The sequence below is a fragment of the Orbicella faveolata genome, unplaced genomic scaffold (assembly GCF_042242905.1).
Source record: "Orbicella faveolata isolate gen_17 unplaced genomic scaffold, um_ofav_v1 contig_13, whole genome shotgun sequence".
In the NCBI taxonomy this organism is placed as follows: Eukaryota; Metazoa; Cnidaria; class Anthozoa; order Scleractinia; family Merulinidae; genus Orbicella; species Orbicella faveolata.
In genome coordinates, this window is record NW_028301540.1 from 12,549,105 (window position 1) to 12,568,043 (window position 18,939).

The 18,939-nt window shown below is 40.6% G+C and overlaps 2 protein-coding genes across 3 annotated transcripts in view; one reads left to right on the top strand and one right to left on the bottom strand.

Annotated features, from left to right (window-relative positions):
- Nucleotides 1-1,360: 1,360 nt before the first annotated feature.
- LOC110064817 (uncharacterized) overlaps nt 1,361-18,939 on the bottom strand; it is a 72,567-nt gene continuing 54,988 nt past the window's right edge. Inside the window, exons 37-53 of one of the 2 annotated variants that reach the window (XM_089285769.1) lie at nt 14,389-14,586; nt 13,461-13,655; nt 13,004-13,161; nt 11,952-12,101; nt 11,574-11,715; nt 10,960-11,090; nt 10,593-10,772; nt 9,626-9,770; nt 9,282-9,439; nt 8,719-8,865; nt 7,591-7,732; nt 6,443-6,505; nt 5,727-5,836; nt 5,541-5,611; nt 4,435-4,592; nt 4,234-4,284; nt 1,361-3,564 (exon numbers count right to left, since the gene is read on the bottom strand). In XM_089285769.1, coding sequence (XP_089141895.1) covers nt 3,332-3,564; nt 4,234-4,284; nt 4,435-4,592; nt 5,541-5,611; nt 5,727-5,836; nt 6,443-6,505; nt 7,591-7,732; nt 8,719-8,865; nt 9,282-9,439; nt 9,626-9,770; nt 10,593-10,772; nt 10,960-11,090; nt 11,574-11,715; nt 11,952-12,101; nt 13,004-13,161; nt 13,461-13,655; nt 14,389-14,586 — 2,432 coding nt within the window. In that variant the 3' untranslated portion in view covers nt 1,361-3,331. The remainder of the gene's footprint in view (nt 3,565-4,233; nt 4,285-4,434; nt 4,593-5,540; nt 5,612-5,726; nt 5,837-6,442; nt 6,506-7,590; nt 7,733-8,718; nt 8,866-9,281; nt 9,440-9,625; nt 9,771-10,592; nt 10,773-10,959; nt 11,091-11,573; nt 11,716-11,951; nt 12,102-13,003; nt 13,162-13,460; nt 13,656-14,388; nt 14,587-18,939) is intronic. The other variant, XM_089285770.1, reaches the window with a different exon arrangement.
- On the top strand, nt 16,426-18,792 carry LOC110044098 (uncharacterized). The gene has a single exon (XM_020749619.2). It carries the CDS (start codon nt 16,937-16,939, stop codon nt 18,701-18,703), a length of 1,767 nt encoding a protein of 588 aa, XP_020605278.2. The 5' UTR covers nt 16,426-16,936; the 3' UTR covers nt 18,704-18,792.

Below are 18,939 nucleotides of genomic sequence, written 5' to 3' on the forward strand. Positions count from 1 at the left end.
CTAACACAATAGACTTCAGCTTGAGGCTCTGGGGAATAAACCCCGCAAACTATTCAGTTATTCGCCAGAACTTTTGCTTGTAGAATCGATACTGTTAGCAAGGCACTGACTTTTTATTAACATTCGGATTAGCAGTGTGAATGGTCTTATCGGGAGTAAGGTTGCTCAAATTAACTGTTCTTTCTAATGGAAAATATAAAATTCAGCGTTCGTACAAACCTTGAAAAGTCCTTGAAAAATAACGAAATCTTTCAAAAGTCCTTGAAAATCGACAAATTTAGGTTTTCATCTTGAATAGTCCTTGAATTTCTTGACAGATCCTTGATTTTGATGATGGCAAAGTTAAGGGTTGGAACATTTGACTCCTGAGGGAGGGGAAGGGGATGATTTGGTGTAGGCATAATTTTTTTAACCTGGATTTTTTTTTTCTTGGGGCATGGGGTTTGCATGAAATTTTTTACCCATGTAACACCCTTCTTATCGGTTCACTGAACGCGAGTTAACTTTTGTTGGGCAGGGCGTGTCTCCAGTATGCAAGACCACCGCCTGCCAAGGATCGCACTGCATGGTGAACTCTCTACTGGCCAGCGCGACAGAGAGGCACCGAAAAAGCGCTACAAAGAGAACTTCAAGCAATCCGGTCCTTGAGCGCTACAAAGACAGCTTGAAGAAAACTCTCGGTATTCTCGGTGCCTGCTGCCACAGTGACCACAGCCGGTGGTCTACCCTTGCAACACACCAGGACACCTGCGGTCACACCATCCAACAAGCCGTCTACTCCTTCGGGGACACCCGTAAGGCAAACATGACGGAGAAAAGACGCAGAGGAAAGGACCGCGATGCTGCAGCACCAAACCTTGATGCGACTTTCATCTGCAGCCGCTGCAGCCGGGTCTGCCAGTCACGTATCGAACTCACCAGCCACGTGCGCGCCTGCAGTCGTGGTGGAAAAGAGAAAGAGAGAGAGGAGAGGGGACAAGGAGAGGGGAAAGAACAAGAAGCGGCAAGAAAGAGGAGGATCTCCTCTCCACTCTGGAGAAGGACCGAGAAGGCCAGCGCATTCTCGGCCCTTCCATCCAGCCCGAGCGTGTTCGCAGGCACAGTTTAGGTCAAGGGCAATGCATGGAAGGATCACATTAGGTGTCATAAGGGCGGATTTAGACAGTTCAACTTAGCTGTATGCTGCAACCTTACCGCAAGTGTAAAACACGAATTATTTCGCGTAAATCAAACGCACAAATTCACAAGGAGGTTGACGCTTTACAAACCATTCGTGTCGGTTGCCGCATTCGGCAAACGTCGCGCTGTTTAAATCGACCCCAAGAAGTCAACCGTAAATGATATACAAAAGCCACATTGATTTGATCAAAAATATGTATATTCTTTTACGAGACATAAAAACAAATGAAAATTCATTATAAAAATAACTTTCCCTTATTTATCTGTTTTCATTATTGACATCTTATTAAAAATTAACTGGGTTTTTAGCCTCTCTGATCAAGACCACTAGTCCCAGGCTAGAAAAACAACTCCCGTCAGCTAAGATTTTATCGCCGAGAGCACACTGGGAACGAGAATGGGACTATATTTCCTCGTTTCCTTGACTTGTGTAATTCTGCGATACAAATATGGGACTAAAAATATGTGAAAAATTCTCTTTACCTAATTTTCACTATAACCTTGGCAACAAGCAAAGTAATCTAGAACAAACTACGTTTCATAAGGATTTAAAAAAAAAAAAAATAGGATGGTCAAACCTTAAGTTAAAAAAGTACAAAAATAATACTATATTTAGAAATACCACACACATTAATTTAAAACCCATCGCTTATTCCATTATTACTGTTAATTAATAGTTTTTTATTGCTATAATTATGATTTTGGTGGAATTGCAGATGTAATCGCATTAAAAAAGCAGCAGTCTACCGCGGAAAAATTAAAAAGGGTTCCCAAAATAGGCATACAATGTGCACAGAAAAATGCTTGTACAACATAAGAAAAAGCACGAGTTATACCAGACTTTTCTTTTGTCACATTCGTACCAGTACATGCGAGCTAAGGATTTGTTTCCAAATATTAAACACCGCAATAAAGTACATGTCGAAATATTGACTAAAAAGGTCGCTACGGAAGACATCTTTTAGAAAATCGTCGTTCTGTGTGTAGTTACAACTATTCCGTTTGATAATAATCCGATATAGTTTTTGCAAGCGGCAAAATTCTATCGTCAAGCGAAGCAAGACTAATCGCCATTCCAGCCGTGATTGACTCGCTACACTGGAACCAAATGCTTTAAGCATTCAACAAGTCCACACGAGGAATTCACGAAAATTCCACTGAAAACGCAACATAGCTGCTCTTTTGCATTCACTACACAGCAGTTATGTTAATATTCATTCTTATTTCCATACGGCCATACAGTGCCTTGCTTGTTAGGGCTTGGCCCGTTTCCCAAATGTCTCAAAAAGTAATACCTGATTAGTTGTATTTTAACTTTCAGTTATGATAAGAATCATTTTAAGTGCTACCCACATAATTCAAACGGAAAACTACCAACATTTATAGCAAAATTCGCTTTAACCTTACCCTAATTTCATCGTCGCCATGTTGGTGACAACTGGAAGTTGACCATTGTTACAGTACGTGCATAAAAAAAATTAACATAACCCAATTTATCAGGCTGATAATTTGGGTTATGAAGAATATTTAGAGCTAAAACATGGACAAATTATATCTCCCTGCCTCGTCTACCAGCAAGATTTCGATCAGTATTTTCTCATGTATCTGATGCCCATAAACGATCAATTGTCGCCTCCGATTTGAGCCGATATGGGTGTGGCAACTGAGTAGCCCTTCACAACATCCTCAAAACGGGTCTTCAACACGAGTGGACAGTTTTGAAGATGTCAAGTAATACTGATTAAAAATTTTTGCTTATTTTCTATATAACTTAAAGACAACTCTATAGACCAATATATAATTTCCTACTAAAAATTAGCAAGTTTACGGTCCTATATTTTCATAAATTTGCAACGGGTTGTTATAAAAATTTACCTATATACTAAATTTGGCATGATAAATCTAGCGGCGAGGCTTATTTTTGTTTTAATGAAACAATTAGAAAAGCGTGACAACGTCTAAAAGGGCCATTGTCTCGTGTAAATCAAGTGGACTAATGATTTCGAACTACGCTTTGAAACCCCACGACAGAATTAAGTGGTGAAAGTTCTACATGACTACTGAGATTTTACCACCCTTGCCCAACTTAACTAAACCCCGAGGCTCACCCCATCTTTCCCTCCCCACCCCCCTCCCCACTAATTGAAACCTCTTATGTTCCCTGGGCTGTACCGTCCGAAGATATAACACCATTATCACTGTGTAGCACTTGCTTCGTCGATGAGAAGTAGACCGGGTTATCAAATTGTTGATGATCAAAGAGGTGATCTCCCTGTTTCTTCCTGTGAAACCAACAAGCCACTGCCCCGCCACACAATCCAAGGAACACTAAGACTGCTATGGCGATGCCTGCCTGGGCTCCTCCGGACAAACCACTTGATTTATCTGAAATCGCGGAATAAGCATCTCCCATTGAGTAAAGCATTTCATAAAATAACTGAGATACTACGCGCGCTTTCATTGGTCGATAGCTGTGTTTAGATGAGAGAATGTAAACACGGTTATGACGTTTTAGATTCGCGCGTATTTTTTGAGAATTATTTTATAAAAGCAATAGAGTACTTTTTCCGTGTTTACATAGCCTCATCTAAACACTTGGGGGGTTGGGAGAATACTCGAAAATTATGCAAACCCTCGACTGCGTCTCGTGTTTAGATGAGGTTATGTAACCACGGAAAAGTGCTCTATTGCTTAAATAGTACAGTTTTCCCCAAAAGGAAAAGAGCACGAATGCTAGCAAAGTCCTTACGTCAGCTTGTCACCATCGATTCGTGTTAGCTACTTAGCAACGCCTTTGCTAAAAAAAAAAAAGTAGGTCCAATCAACAGATCCTATGCGTGATGACTGTTCTCATGTGAGTATTCTTTCCATTTTTGCTGCTTTAAGATTTCGTTTCTGATAAATTTTCACATTTTCACGTTGAAAGCGAGGCTTACGGGTGAAACTAGCTTGTCCAGCGTTAACATGAATGATGGCTATTCTCGGGCAAGAGAGTGTGACCCAATGAACTGTTTTAGGGAATGCACAGCAAATCCTAAAATTCTGTCAACTTACCACTCTTCCGTGCCGCGGCCGTCGGTTGTTCACCGGTGCTTCCATTCCACGCTAGAAAGAATTCAGAATCAAACGAAACGTGATCAACACGTTCTTACAGATAGAAAATCTCTCGACCGTATGGTCTCGGCAGTTGAGAATTGAGACAGAGAAAAGAATGGATGGGATATCTAATAAAAAGTATCAAGAGTACCTACTCACCAACTTTTGTGACATTGAGAGAGGCTGGATCAACTGCCAACCCTCCAAGGCTTCCACTCTTCACAGCAACCGCGAGGTTGCTTGTGACATTGTCCCCTAGACCATCTGCTATGTCACGAGTAAACGTTAAATTGAAGATGGTTACAACGCTTCCACGTCTACAAAAAAGACGGAACGACCGCGTCAACTTGACAGAAAACCTCTTACAAGAAGGAAAAAGTGGAAATATCGTATAATTTACCACACAAAACATGCACAAAATTACAATTTTGGAAAAAAAACTGTTGATAAATTTTCGTAAATTAACGTCAATTTATCGTTTTCTGATTAATTTTTCTCTTCATCGACACTAATCAATGTTGCCTGGGTTCGAATATGAACACAGCTACATTTTTAAACGAAATTAAACTTTACACTGGCTATGGGCGTTTTCCATGCAACCACAATTCCGAAAATTTCGAAGCCGAGACGAATGGTACGAAAATGTCCTGGAAAAGATTCCAGTAAATCCCGAAATTATTGAATTTCACAAAGGCGAACCATTGAACCGAAAAGAAAGTCAAATGGAACGGAGATTCCCGACAGAAAATTTCAGAAAATTTCGGTATACCTTACAAGGTTGTCCTCTTTCCTGGAATTTCCAGAAAATGCTGTTCCATTCGTCACTTGAAATTTCCGGAAATTCAAACCTGAATTTTTCATCGAACGCAAAGCACCCTTTTATGACGAAAAGCTATTTCTAAAGACATGGTTAGAACCACAGTTTGTTTCTTTAATCCGAGCACCACTGCATTGTGCTATCATTAAGTCGTTGTGTACAGGCGCGGATCCAGGATTTTTCTTAGAGGGGGCTGCACCACTAAGGAATGGCTTACCTGACTGGTGAGGTAAACAAATTTTAAAAGCGAATACGAAGAATAAGGCTTCATATCGGGGGGGGGGGGGGGAGGGGGGGTGCGCACCCCCTGCACCCTCCCCCTAAATCCGCCCCTGGTGTAAATAATTCAGGTATACATACGGTAAAAGCGGAGAAACCATTTCTACTAGTTTTCAGGAGAAAATAGAAACTTTACAGTTAGCAAAACTCGTGATTTCAATCATCATACCTGAAGCCTGTTACCTTGACCGTCAAAAATGCCAGTGACGCTTCGTCAACGCCCGAGTACAGATCTCGTATCTGTTAAAAAGAAAACAAAGGTTATGAAGAAAATCAACGAAACCTCTCTTTATTCCAAATTTAAAGTTTGGCACATGATTAAAACGTATATGGTGACGTAGCAAAGAATTTGTACCGATTTTTCCAGTTTCCCGGCAAGACTCTTAAACGCAGCACTGCCAGTATTTTTCAGGTCATCACTCCATTCCTCTTTAGTGAGCTTCACGGAACCTGCGTATGTCACAGCTGAAAAGTAACAACGTGAGTTTAAGGTCGCAAATACCGAGATATATGTTTTCAAAAAAATGTACTCTTTTTATTAATTCATCTAAAAAATGGAAGCGCCAAAACTTGGGCAAGGCAAACCATGGAAGTAATATATCACTAAACCATTGCAAGGTCCGTGGATACATAATATTTGAGTTTCACAAGTTACGGCCCGATCGAAAAATTTGCAAGAAAGAACGAGAGCTTTTTTTCCCAACTGAAAACTGAACAAGATAGTTCGATAAAGTATTCATTGTTATGTATATTTCAAAACACTGCTGAAAAATCAATGAATCTATTTTCCGTAAAAGCGCGCGACAAAAATTTGACTATGTTCGCCTTTCGTTTTCCGGTCGCTGTTGTAAAGTTTAGCCGAAGTTTTCGTTCGATCGTGAAGGTAAAAATATTCTGTACAGTATTTAAAGAAAGGAATTCGCTGAAACTATTCCGTGAGTGGTGGATCTTAGCGGCCCGTATTACAGACTTCAGACCGTTTAGAGCACCAATCAGAAATCTCCTTTTCATGTTGGACAAATTTGCCATATGATAAGAAAAAAACATTTTAAACTACAAAACTCGTGACACCTGTCGGTGGCGCTGTGCTTTCTGATGATGGTATACTGGTGGACATGTCTGTTGGGCGCAGATCTAAACAAAAAAAAAAAACGAACAAAACAACATTAGGTCTTACCTCATACACAGATTAAGATAATTGCCAATGTATCGCTCTTCTAAGGACTGTTTCTAATCTGAGTTTTAAGACAACAGGTAGTAACAGTGATAGAGCGGTTTTCATTTGAGCGTCGAAACTGATTCGCATTGGGCTGGGCCGGAGCAGAGAGGGGGTGGGCCATCAGTTTTTGAGCCCTTGGTAAGGGCTAAAGTAACAGCTAAAGTAGAGTAAAGGAAAACAATATTATTTTTAGATGATTTTTTATTATCATTGTTAAGAAATAAGTCTAAAATGTAAATAACACTACAATTTCATTAGCCTGCGTAGCAGTCTTTTCCGTTTCCTCTAAGCGGGAGAAACCGAGAGCCAAGGGGAAGTCGCACGAACGCATGTGGCGAGAGCAAAAAGTTAGGAACAGAGGGGAGGGGGTGTCCTTGTCCCTCCCCCCTGCCACTAATTTTTTTGTTACCTCTGTTCCCGTGCCCTCGCGCGACTCCCGCTTGCCTGAAAGGAAACGGAAAAGACTGCTACGCAGGCTACAATTTCATACACAAAATATGATTTTGTTGGATTATGCAACCAAAAATGTCATGTGTTATAGGATGTGGTTCACATAATTTTCAACCATTTCGGGGTGGGTCACTCAGTTTTATGCCAAATGGAAGAGGGGAGGGGGTGTTATGTGTTTTCTAACAACTACATTTTCAAATGCTCCGGCCCACCCTCCGCCTATCCCCCACCCCCCTGCACTTTTTGACAAGTCCCTTAGTTACGCAAATCTGGCGAATCCCTTGAATGCAGAAATAGCTCTCACACAGTCATACAGTTATGGAAAAAACAGGCTTTGTTCTACGTTGTGTCATTTTAGCTTTAGGTATGAAGGTGTAAATTCACAACATATTGACAACAATGAACAATAACTGCTTTACTAACAAACTGCTTCTTGCACCAAATTCTACAATCTGATATTGAGTTTCCCATTGTCTACTTGTTTGCAAGCTGTTTGCATACTTTCGCATACAGCTCCAAGGCTCCCATGAGCAGTACCGTTCACACTTACCAGTTGGACAGCCGTACAATTCTAAACGGAGACATGGTCGAATGTTCCAAGTGCCTGGTACAATTTTAAACAATTGTCCTCGTACTCCAGAGGCAACCCTGTTCTTCACCACTGATGAACTATCTACGTTTGCCAAAAACACCTGGAAAAGTTGACAGCGTTAGCTACTGAGCGCACTAGGTCGAAATGTGTTTGGCTCTACTAAACATCTCGACGAATTTGTCTCCGCCAAACTTTCGAATTGGTAATCGTTGACGCCCTTACAACACCAAATTATTTCAATGACAACCACACCACCCTCGAATTTAGTAAAGATTTCTCTTGCTTAGACCTCCCAAAGAGCAAAAGAAATCACGCTTGAGAGGGGTGATTTACGGAGCTCCAGCGTACATTTATCGAGTTTGAAAATAAACAATAGCCTCCATTTGGCGCGAAAATATGCTCGGATGTTTGTCCGTGGACATTATCTGTTCCGAGAGGCGAACAGTTTTCCGAGAGCGAAGGTCGAGGAAAATTGTGAGCTTCGAAGAACAGATAATGTCCAAGGACAAATATCGGAGCATATTTTCAAAGTCAAATGGAGGCAATTGTGTTTATTACCCTTCAAATACTTTTCGCAACACGCGCAGTTTCGAAAATTGCGGAATATGTATAAATATACTAGCGTTCCATCACGAACGCCGTTCTCTGAATGGCTACGCTACTCACTATCTATTCTGTTGTAGATACTGTTTGTACAGAGCATATAGGTAAAGTTTTAAACGACTAGTAGATTTATGCTAGTAAAACAAATCAGATCATTCGCTCACGATTGATATCCGCGATAGTTGACCCGGGCTGCTCACAATTTAATTGTTGAAAATATGCACGCTCGCTCTATTGATTCGGCTCGTGCGGATTTACTACTTGTTCGTTATAAATTCCTTTATTTTCGAAAGTTGTAACTTTCAGTCCGTACTATGCAAAGCCCTCTCGATCGTTCAATCTCAATTTCTAGGTTTCGCGAAAATTGTCGGCAATTACCGTGTATTGCTAGTAATTTTTTTAAAAAATTCTTTTCTTTCATTAAAAAACGGTCAAATTTAAATAGAAATTGTTTTACTCTGGGAGAGACGCCGAATAACCCACCTTAGGTTTGTCATCCTGTGTAAGTGGTTTCCATGCGCTGCTTGGGGAATCTTTGGTACTAATCGTGTAGCTTTTGATGTATCCCTTGCCATCATCGGCGCCCTGTGTAGCAATGTGATAGACCTTCATGATCCTATCCAGATCAACCTTGAAAATAATAATAACAAATAAGTAAAAGAACATGAGAAGAACACTCCTGAACAACTTGACAAACAAAAAAGACATTGACGAATTGATGACGATAATGTTGGTTATGACAGCGACGCTGATGTTGATAATGACGATGATGACCATGACGACAGGATGCCGCTGCTGATGATGATAATGGTGGTTGTCGTGATGCTGAGGCTGATGACGATAATGATGACGAGAAGGATGTTGACGGGGATGGTGATGATAACATTAGCTTCTACATTATAGCATCGTACAAATTATTTCCTTTACTCTCATATGACCCAAATGTATTGACCTTGCGAGAAAAAACCTAATACGCTGAAAACACTCCGTTTTCGAAGAAAAAGGAAAAGGCGGCCTTCGAGCCATAACACATTAAAGTCACATACCACAAAAGATGGCTTGTTATCATCATCAGATGCACACCACCCAGTACTTCCATTCAAACGGCCTTGAGTGGCCGCGTGAGCCTGGTCTAATAACGAACTCGATGATAGGGCCCAGTCCTCGATAAAGCCTTGTCTTAGGCCAAGGGCTGAGTCACATCCTGAAACAACACCACCCTGAAATTAGACTAGTCTTGCAGAGACTCTCCTTACAAACTACGCGTTTTTCTGGCTTTGAATTCGCTAAGGTGTAAGCAAAATGTTTCTGCTGGAAAATTAAAAGCACATCTTCAAAATCTCAAATTATACCTTGTTTTATGACAAGAAAACAACAGAGGCAAACTCACCGTTTTGACAACCAAAGATTTCAAGACGTAAACACGCGCCGGCTGTCGACCAGGACTGTGGCTTCACGCGCAAGGCTAGAGTTATGATTGGTTGGGCTAGGAGATGCGACACAGGACTAACAGCATCTTGGTTACCACGGAAATTCTGCAATGACAAAAACATGAATCAAACAATGGATGTTTCCACTGACGCATTCTTCATGGCATGCTAGGAGCATTTATGTGAAAAGGTACATTCCCCATTTTATCCAAAATTGACCCCCCTCTATGAACCAACTTCTGAATTTCACAAGCGAATGAAATTGCGTTTAAGTTAACTACATGCCTTACAGAAAATTCTGTACTTTCGAAATTGGGCCAGGTGGTATGAAAAGTTTCTGGGAAGGATTCTGGGACAATCCGAGAATTGCTAGTCCAAGCAATCGAAAATTCCAGAAATATGGGAAGCAAATTCAAGTGGAACAGAAAGTTCAAGTAAGAAATTTTCGATCTTTGGGTATACCTCGCGACGTTGTCCTGTTTTCCGAAAGTCTCAAAAAATGCAGACCTATTCACCACGGACATTTATTTCCAATGGAAAATGCCACTTTTCTTTGATTTCCATACTTTGAGTTTAAACAGCAGTTATTTTCAGTTGTTTAAGTATTATGCATTATGCCAATGAACATTTGGACGAGTTAAAGCAAAAATATTTTGTTCAGGTTTTTTCACCCATTTTTCGTCTGGTTCTCCAAGAAATATTTGACAGTAACGAGGAATGAAAGAGCAAATTCTAGTCAGTAATCCACGACCTTTAGAGGAAAGAAACGAAAAACAGTTTAACGTCCTTCGAAACAGCCGCTTAACGAAGTTGTTTGCCTCTTTAAACTGACATCCCTACCATTTAGAGGCTCTCAAATCACCAAGGCATGATGCAATCTCAAAAGGTAAACTAGTACAATAAAGTGGTATGAAACATTATGCTTACTCTTGTTTTGGCTCCTTCCTTGTAGTCGATCCACACTTTGTTGTCACCGACCTTCCTGAGCGTCAGACTGTAGACCTTGACATAACCGAATCCTTTGCCTCCTCCCCAGGTGGTTACTTTGGTAATTTTTCTCTCCATATCGGAAAATGATATCTGGAACCAGGGCTGCTTTTCAGAAGCCTAAGGAGAAAAAAAAATTCACGCAACGATCAACATGTAAGCTCTCCTTACAAAACCAAAATATTATCTAGCAAATCTGGCAAAGAAAATTTAAACACTTGTCAACTGGAGTCCACTGCCTTGATAAACCATGTAAGAATCTGATCTGTTTACATGTAGGAAGAAACCTATCCAAAGCAAAAATTACCTTAGAACACCACCCTACACTTTGAGACGGGCGGGCGTTTACAGCCTTATGCGAGTTGTCCTTGAATGTAGAGGCGGAGAGAGAATTGTCCGGTATAGCACCTGATTGCATTCCAAGAGGCGTCTGGCAGGCTGCGAAAACACACATTCATGACAGATAAAAATCACATCAAAAGGGTACCACTTATGTTCTTTACGTACTACAATGCAAATTAACCATTTGATTTCTCAGGTTCTTATATAATGAGGATTTTTGACATGAACTGTATGATCACATGACTAATTTGTGACACGATATGAAAAAGGGTAGCTCCCTTGAATAAAACCAATTGACTGGAAAGTATTTTATACCACCATTTGCTCTATCTCAAAAGGATTCCTTAGGCAAAACTGGTAAGAATTACTATGGAATGAACTCGTTTTGCATAGCAATCAAATGCAAGTGACTCTCATTTCCGCATGCAACGCCAGACTTCATTTAAGTTAAACAGTGACTAATGATATCTCGGAAATAGCTCTTAACAAAAAATAAAAAGGCGAGTATACAGCCATTTATTTGTTTCTTGATAATAACCGCCTGTTATTTGCTATTTATGACATTTGATTTCCTCTTACCAAACGGGCAGCCATAAAACTCCACCCTCATGCAGAGAGAGCCAGTCCATGTGCCTGGAGCAATCCTTATCAAGCGGGTATCCACTGTGGGTTTGAGTGAAAACGTGACCACCGAATTCGTGTCACGGTTTGCAACAAATACCTGGACGAAAGAGACGACTGAGTTAAAATACTTTTGTTGGAACACACGCCTCTGAGCAACTCACTAGCACTTCAAAGATATTTCTGTAAAGGGTTCTGTCCAGGATATGTTAGCGTTCCGCTGGGAAAAATTTTTTACATCACCACGCTCGTCTCCAGAGCTCCTCAAATCTCTAAGATGATAGGGTCTGTGCACAAGAAGCCCTTCATTCCTCATGCCTAGAGTTGCTCTCTTACCCAGTCTCTTCCGTTCTTCTGGTAATTGTTAAACGTAACACCATCGTCACTCGTCTGTAATGTAAACGTCTTAACAAAACTTGAAACTCCGTTCAAAATGAACCCTTGTGTTGCGATTTTGGTGAGGCGGGTTTCTGTCAGCAGATCGACCTGAAAAAAAAAGTGTCCGCAATGTAACGCACTTTTATCTAGTACTTAACTAGCCATTTTCACTTCCTACAGGTTGCTAGAGGTCGAGCAGAATTGAACCGCTGGTTTCGGGTATCCTTACATGAAAGTGATTTTGAGCTTCTCGAAGTCACGCTGAATCTTGTGAGAAAAGGGACACGGAAGGCAATTCTTAATACAAGTTGCTCCGAAACAGCTGACAATGTATTCCACGTACTGATGCCTGAGAAAAGGTGGGATGACGAGGCAATGCTCAAAACAAAAGAAATTTTGAAATGTCTTCTTTATTAGTAGTGATTTCCTTAGGTATAATTCTACTGGACCTTATCCACCATAGCCGCCGTGTTTGTTTTCATATTAAAATGTAAATTAAGCTCGTAATTTCGGAGGGACGTGGGGGGGGGGGGGGGGGGGGGATAATAATAAGTTAAAATCAGCAAATTTCAAGGGGTTTCCGAACATTTCTAATAAATCTTAGCTAGCCATGTCATGCTGTTTGAACACTAGGATACAATACTCTAAATTTTCAGCCATTTCGGTGCATTTATAAAACAAAACAAGTGACTTGCAAAGTTTACAAGTAAAAATATCGAACTATTCCAAAGTACTCATCCATTTCTCAAAGATCATTTTGGCACAAACGTTTCACTACTCGAAGACCACATCATGGCTAGTTTGCATTTACGAATGAAATATCATGGCGGGTAACGTGCATGAATAAGGTCTATAGAGAACATATTTTAACCAATCGAGACAGTGTTTCATCACATTTAGACACATCTCCAAGTTTTAAACTGTCTTCTCAGTTTTTGATAGTCATTTCACATAATCTTTTTTTCACACACACAAAAAACCGAACACGCTCTCTTAACAAGTGTTCTTACCTGAATGTACTGCCCATCTTGTCCATTGCTGGCGCACCAAGCTGATAGGGAGTTAAGTCGAGCCATACCTGGACTATATGAAGGAGCTAGACTGGAACTAGCCGTAAGCTGGTCACTCTTGATGGCACCACTGGCCATGCCCAGAGCTGCAGAACACTCTGAGAAGATATTAAGTAAGGCGTCTTATTATATGACTAGCACCGTGAGCAGACTAGATGTATTAAATCCTGCACTGTGATTGGCTACCCGAGTGGGCAAGACGGCGCTATCTTACGATCAGCGGGGTCGTGCTGTATTTACAAAGTAAGCATCACGTAAATCAGATTATTATACAAAAACCTGACTAAGACTGACTGAAATGAGAGGGAATCAAAAAATGCAACTGGAATTAACAAAGTCCGATTCCTTCAACGGATCTTCAACCCTTTTAGCTATCTTTATCTATCGAGACACACACCTAGCGGTTGTTTGCAAATGTAGCCTCGCTTGTCACCACAACGCTGGTCATTCCATCCACTGCTCGGAGGCCACATCTCCACACAGTTTTCCAAACCCTTATTGTCGCTGGGTTGACCGGGTAACCAATTCAAATAGGCCACAGGACTACTGTCAGACCAGCTAAAACCTCTCTCAAGCGCTCGATCATTCAAACCTGGACATTAATCAAAACATTATTGTTAAAACTACTCACTACTCTCTTTGGAAAGTTTCGAAACAAAAGACACCAATTATTAACAACTTACTGCATCTGCGCACGTTCCTTTAGCTCAGCTTTTGAGCTAGTGAACTCTTGTTGAAATAATATAGCATAATTTATCACATAGTAGTAATTAGGAAATAGAAATCAATTTAAATTGTTATTTAGCATTGTATAATAGACCATTTTACAGTTGTCTGCTCAGTGACCTGGCCTTTGAATGGCAGCGAGGCTGGAGGTGACCTTGTTTTGATACAGACCTCACTGCTTTTGTTGTGTAAAACAAGTTGTTCTGACGGTCAACTCCAGCCTCGCTTCCATCCAAAGGCCACGTCACTGAGCAGACAACTGTAAAACAGAGAAGTGTAGCTAGGTGTAGATAACTTAAGTTACTATTGTAAATAGTTGAAAGTTGTAAGAGAAAGTAAAGAACAAGTAGAAATGATATAATCACAAAAATTAATGCAATGCAATAAGGTTAAAAATAATACGAATACTAATACTAATACTAATACTAATACTAATACTAATACTAATACTAATACTAATACTAATACTAATACTAATAATAATAATAATAATAATAATAATAATAATAATAGTAATTTATCACATCCGCTCGTACTTTGCGTAAGGAAATATGTCACTCGTCAGGTAAAGGCGTTCTTAAAGTCAAATGATTACATACCAATCCAGATATTTCCAGCTGCCTTCTGTTGGTGGAATGTGATGAAGTCTTGCTCCTGTTGTGATGTGATGCTTGCCAAGTTACCACCCTGGTTTTGGCACTTGTACCTGGCTACTGTCCAGGGCTGCAGATCCGTGTCTTTGAATAGGTAGCAGTTCTTATCAAACTTCTCCCAGCCACTGGGACAACTCCCCAGCACTGGAACAATAATTTAAAGAAAAAACACACACAAGATGTTATCTCTTTTCATCTTTCATCTAATGGCGTCAACGTTCTCAGATAGCTCTTTCATATACAGCTGTTTCGACAGTCCCACAAAAGAGTATAAGCGTACGCAACAATGTCGCTTGGTATAATGAGCTTAGCGCCGCTTGATTGAGGTTCACGGAGTTTCAGTAAGAAGAAGAAATCATGAATACAAGTGTTTGTGCCATTATTATTATTATTATTATTATTATTATTATTATTATTATTATTATTATTATTATTACTATTACTATTAAGAGAGAGTTCCGCGATGCAATCAAACTGCGCTACGATTGGCCGGTTGATGATATCCCCTCCACCTGTGTATGCGGTGATGCTTTTACAGTGGACCACGCAATGATATGCAAGAGAGGTGGGTTCGTTACCCAACGTCACAATGAGCTGAGGGACTTAGAAGCCGAACTCCTGAATATGGTTTGTACCGATGTTGAGATTGAGCCTGTCCTGCAAGACATCTCGGGTGAACAGCTGGGAAGAGGTTCTAATCGAGCTCCAGATGCGAGATTAGATATTCATGCGCGCGGGTTCTGGGAGAACCAACGATCAGCATTCTTTGACGTGAGGGTTTGCCACCCTAATGCTGATTCGTATAGGGACCTAGAGCTCCAACAGATATACCGCAATCATGAGAACGAGAAGAAGCGCCTTTACGCGAGGAGGGTTTTGGATATCGAACAAGGAACTTTTACACCCCTTATTTTCACGTCAACAAGCGGCATGGGAAACGAGTGCTTGCAATACCATTCCAGACTGGCGCAGCTGATCTCCATCAAGAAAGGAGAACATTATGCTAAAACAATCTCCTGGATGAGAGCAAGGACATCCTTCGCTTTACTAAGATCTGCACTAATCTGCCTAAGAGGTTCAAGAGCTAGAAGGAAAGCCTTTTGTGACTTTAAGAACATTGATATTGACGTTGAAACCCAGGAGGGAGCCATTATGTAAACACTGTTGAAATAGGTTTTAATAGTTTATTTCTTTTATTTACTTTTACCTCGTAATATACCGATATTAACGTTGAAACCCAGGAGGGAGCCATTATGTAAACACTGTTGAAATAGGTTTTAATAGTTTATTTCTTTTACTTACTTTTACCTTGTATATACCAATTTGTATGGAATATGTTAATTAATGTTATGATGATGATAGTAGTATTAGTATTAGTTGTAGTAACCATGATATCATGATTAGATACGGAAACATGTTTTACAGGCTTAACAGACATCAAATTATGTAAATATTATAGCATTTTGTAACGCTTAGCTCTAGTTTTTGTCACAATAAACACTCATCAACATTCCCCAAAATTGATGACAGCAGAGATTTTGGCTTTTAACACCATCTTTTTCGTCGATATTTTTTTGCCCGCCTTGTTGGCGTATTCCTTAATTTAGCAAGTTTTCAAATCATGATTGTAATTGATGCGACGCAAAAAATAATGGCTTTCTTGAAAAGCTACCGTTCCGCGAGTTTTACTGCTTTGTTCCTCTAATTGTTTAAGGAACAAACTTAGAAGACACCAATAGGAACTTGTTTTTAGTCCGAAATCAGTCCTAGGAACAACGATGTCTGAAATCGGAACAACGGGTTCCTTTTGTCTTAAACAAGAACACGAAGTTCCTTTTTTATTGCGAGTAAAGGGAACTCTTTGTTCCGTTTTTATCTTTTCAGGAACAAATGTTCCTTTTCGAATGGTTCCGATTTTGTCGAGTGTTCTCTTTTACACAATTCGTTCCCATTGACCAGCATAGTAAGTTCCGGAGTTCGATATTAAGGAACGATTGTTCCACTTTAGTCTTATCTTATTTGCAATTAGGAACGTGCTGTTCCTAATCGCTGCTTGTCGTTCCCAAATGTTTTAATTGGTCCCTTTCAAAAGCAATTTTGGTCCTTTTTTCTGCTGAAAGCATGGAAACAATAGTTTTGTTTCCAAACTGGAATTAGTTCCGCTTTAAGTTAAAGAGGAACTAGCATTCCGTTGTTTTATTTGAGTCACTTAATGGGAACGAGGGTTCCTATTTAGCGTTGGTGAACACGAACACAAGTTCCGAGGTTACTTTACCATTCTCACATGCGCGATCGAGGGCAAAGTCAATTTCTAGCCTGGCTTGCCTGCTGCATGCTTAATCAGGTAAGGGCAGGTTGGGACAAGATGAGACCTGCCCCTTTGTTCCTTTGTTTGGTTTTATTGTGTGAGAAGCGGGCCAGATGGATAACAAGTCAGCTATTTATTATAAATACAGTAGTCTCGCGAGAAACTTCACATATCAGATATTAAAAGATGAACAAAAGAGGAGTGGAAATCGACTGGTCAAAGTTAGAAAACGCATCTCCTAAACCCAAACGACTTCACTTAGACGAGGACGATTCTGATGGCCTTTTTCACTGTCCAGTGCAAGATTGCAATCATGATGGGTTTACAACGGCAAGAGGATGCAGAAAACACGCAAAGAACAAACATCGTTGGTACTTTTATTTCGACGAAAAGCCAGACATCACTCAGATTGAATCAGGCCAACAAAAAAGCAACAAAATGGAGGTCAGTGATCACAAGATTCCACCTAAATCTAGAAGAGTTGTCTCTTTTGCCATGTCAAGTGAAATCGCACAAGATTTCTTGTCCTGGCTCACCGGCAGTGGCGGAGGTTGTAAAAGTGATCGGCAAGCGCACCAAATTGTCAGCAAGTGTTTGAAGTTTCTTAAATTCTGTTGCGAAGAAGAGGAGGATCTTACATTTGAAATCGTTGACTTTAGTCTATGTTCGCCCAATCTACTTTTCAAATTTGTTGACATGATGCAAGACGAGTGGAATCTCGGGCACGCAGGGCGCATAGGCTATTTGGACGCCATTGCAGAATTAGGGGATTTCAGAAAAGTCAATGGAGCTTCGGAATCGGTATTAAGAGGATTATCTTCCACAGAGCTGTACTTAAAACGAGTCCGCAAGACCGTCTCCAAGATGATGCGATTACAATGGACGAGCGAACTCGATATCGAAGCCTTAGAAGCCAAGGGACACTGGGCTACGCTAGAAGAGCTCTTGGAAGTCGTAGGGCGTTATTTGCCGCGCTACGAAAGCGTGCTAAAATCATGCAAGGATGATCCAGGTACAATATCCCCACTAGACTTATCGTTTGCTACCAAATTTCTCGCCGTATATTTGTTTATCAAGGTCAAAGGATCGCGCCCGATGACATATCAGTATTTAACTGTTGAGATGGTGAACAACGCTAAAACCAACGGCGGATTTGTCGACCAGAAAATGTTCAAAACAGCAGGAAAGTTTGGCTTCGATTCTCTTTACCTGACTGAGACTAGCATGCAAGTGTTAGATGGCTACATCAATCATATACGCCCTCTGCTCAAGCCGAACTGTGATTATGTTTTAGTGACGAGAAATGGAGGACAACACAACAAGCTAGGAGAACTAATGAGTAAACTTGTCTTCGATGCAACAGGCAAGTACGTTCATCCGACTCGCTATCGACAAATAGTCGAGACCGCAAGCTGCAGGCAACTTAGTAGCAACGCGCAAAGCACAATATCCGAGGATCAGAAACACAGCTCTGTCGTGGCAAGGGTTCACTATCAAAAGCAACGATCGCGTGACGTCGCTAGTAAGGCACACAAATGTTTGAAAGAATTGCACGGTGACAGGGGAACAGAATTAGAAATGGAAGTGCGCTCGAGGCTTTCAGACCTGTCAAGCTCTTCACAAGATCAAAATGCTGACAATAGTGACACTCCTTCTACCGACGAGGTCGAAGTGATCACGAAAAAACAACCCGAGCGTCTAGCAGGCGTGCCGAGACTAACACGCGAAGATGCTTTCAGGCCGAACGAAATTGGCGCGAGAAGAAAAAATGTGATGTTCTCTCCTGAAGAAGACAAATACCTAAAAGCTGGACTTAAAAAACACGGCTTCGGTCAATGGCAAGCGATCCTAAGAGACCCCGAATTTCGTTTTCAAAAGGTTAGGACAGCCAACTCTCTGCTGAGCCGGGCGGCAAGAAAATTCGGTTTACCTTCTAAATTATACGACCGATAAAAGGACTTTGAAAAAAAAAATCGTGGTGTGCTCTAGTTATCATTGGAACAAAACCAACTCAAACTGATATTACCCTCTTGAAATAGAAACAAGAAATGTTTTATAACGGCGTACTTTTCACCGAATTAACAACGGATAGATTCCAGTTATGACGATATTGTGAGTGTCGCAACTAATTTATGGGAGATTGTAGATAGTTTAATTAGTGGTACTGTTGGACTACTCTCGAACATTCA

What these genes read in the sequence shown, in the direction of transcription:
- LOC110044098 (XM_020749619.2), top strand. Translation starts at nt 16,937, where the DNA reads ATGAACAAAAGAGGAGTGGAAATCGACTGGTCAAAGTTAGAAAACGCA.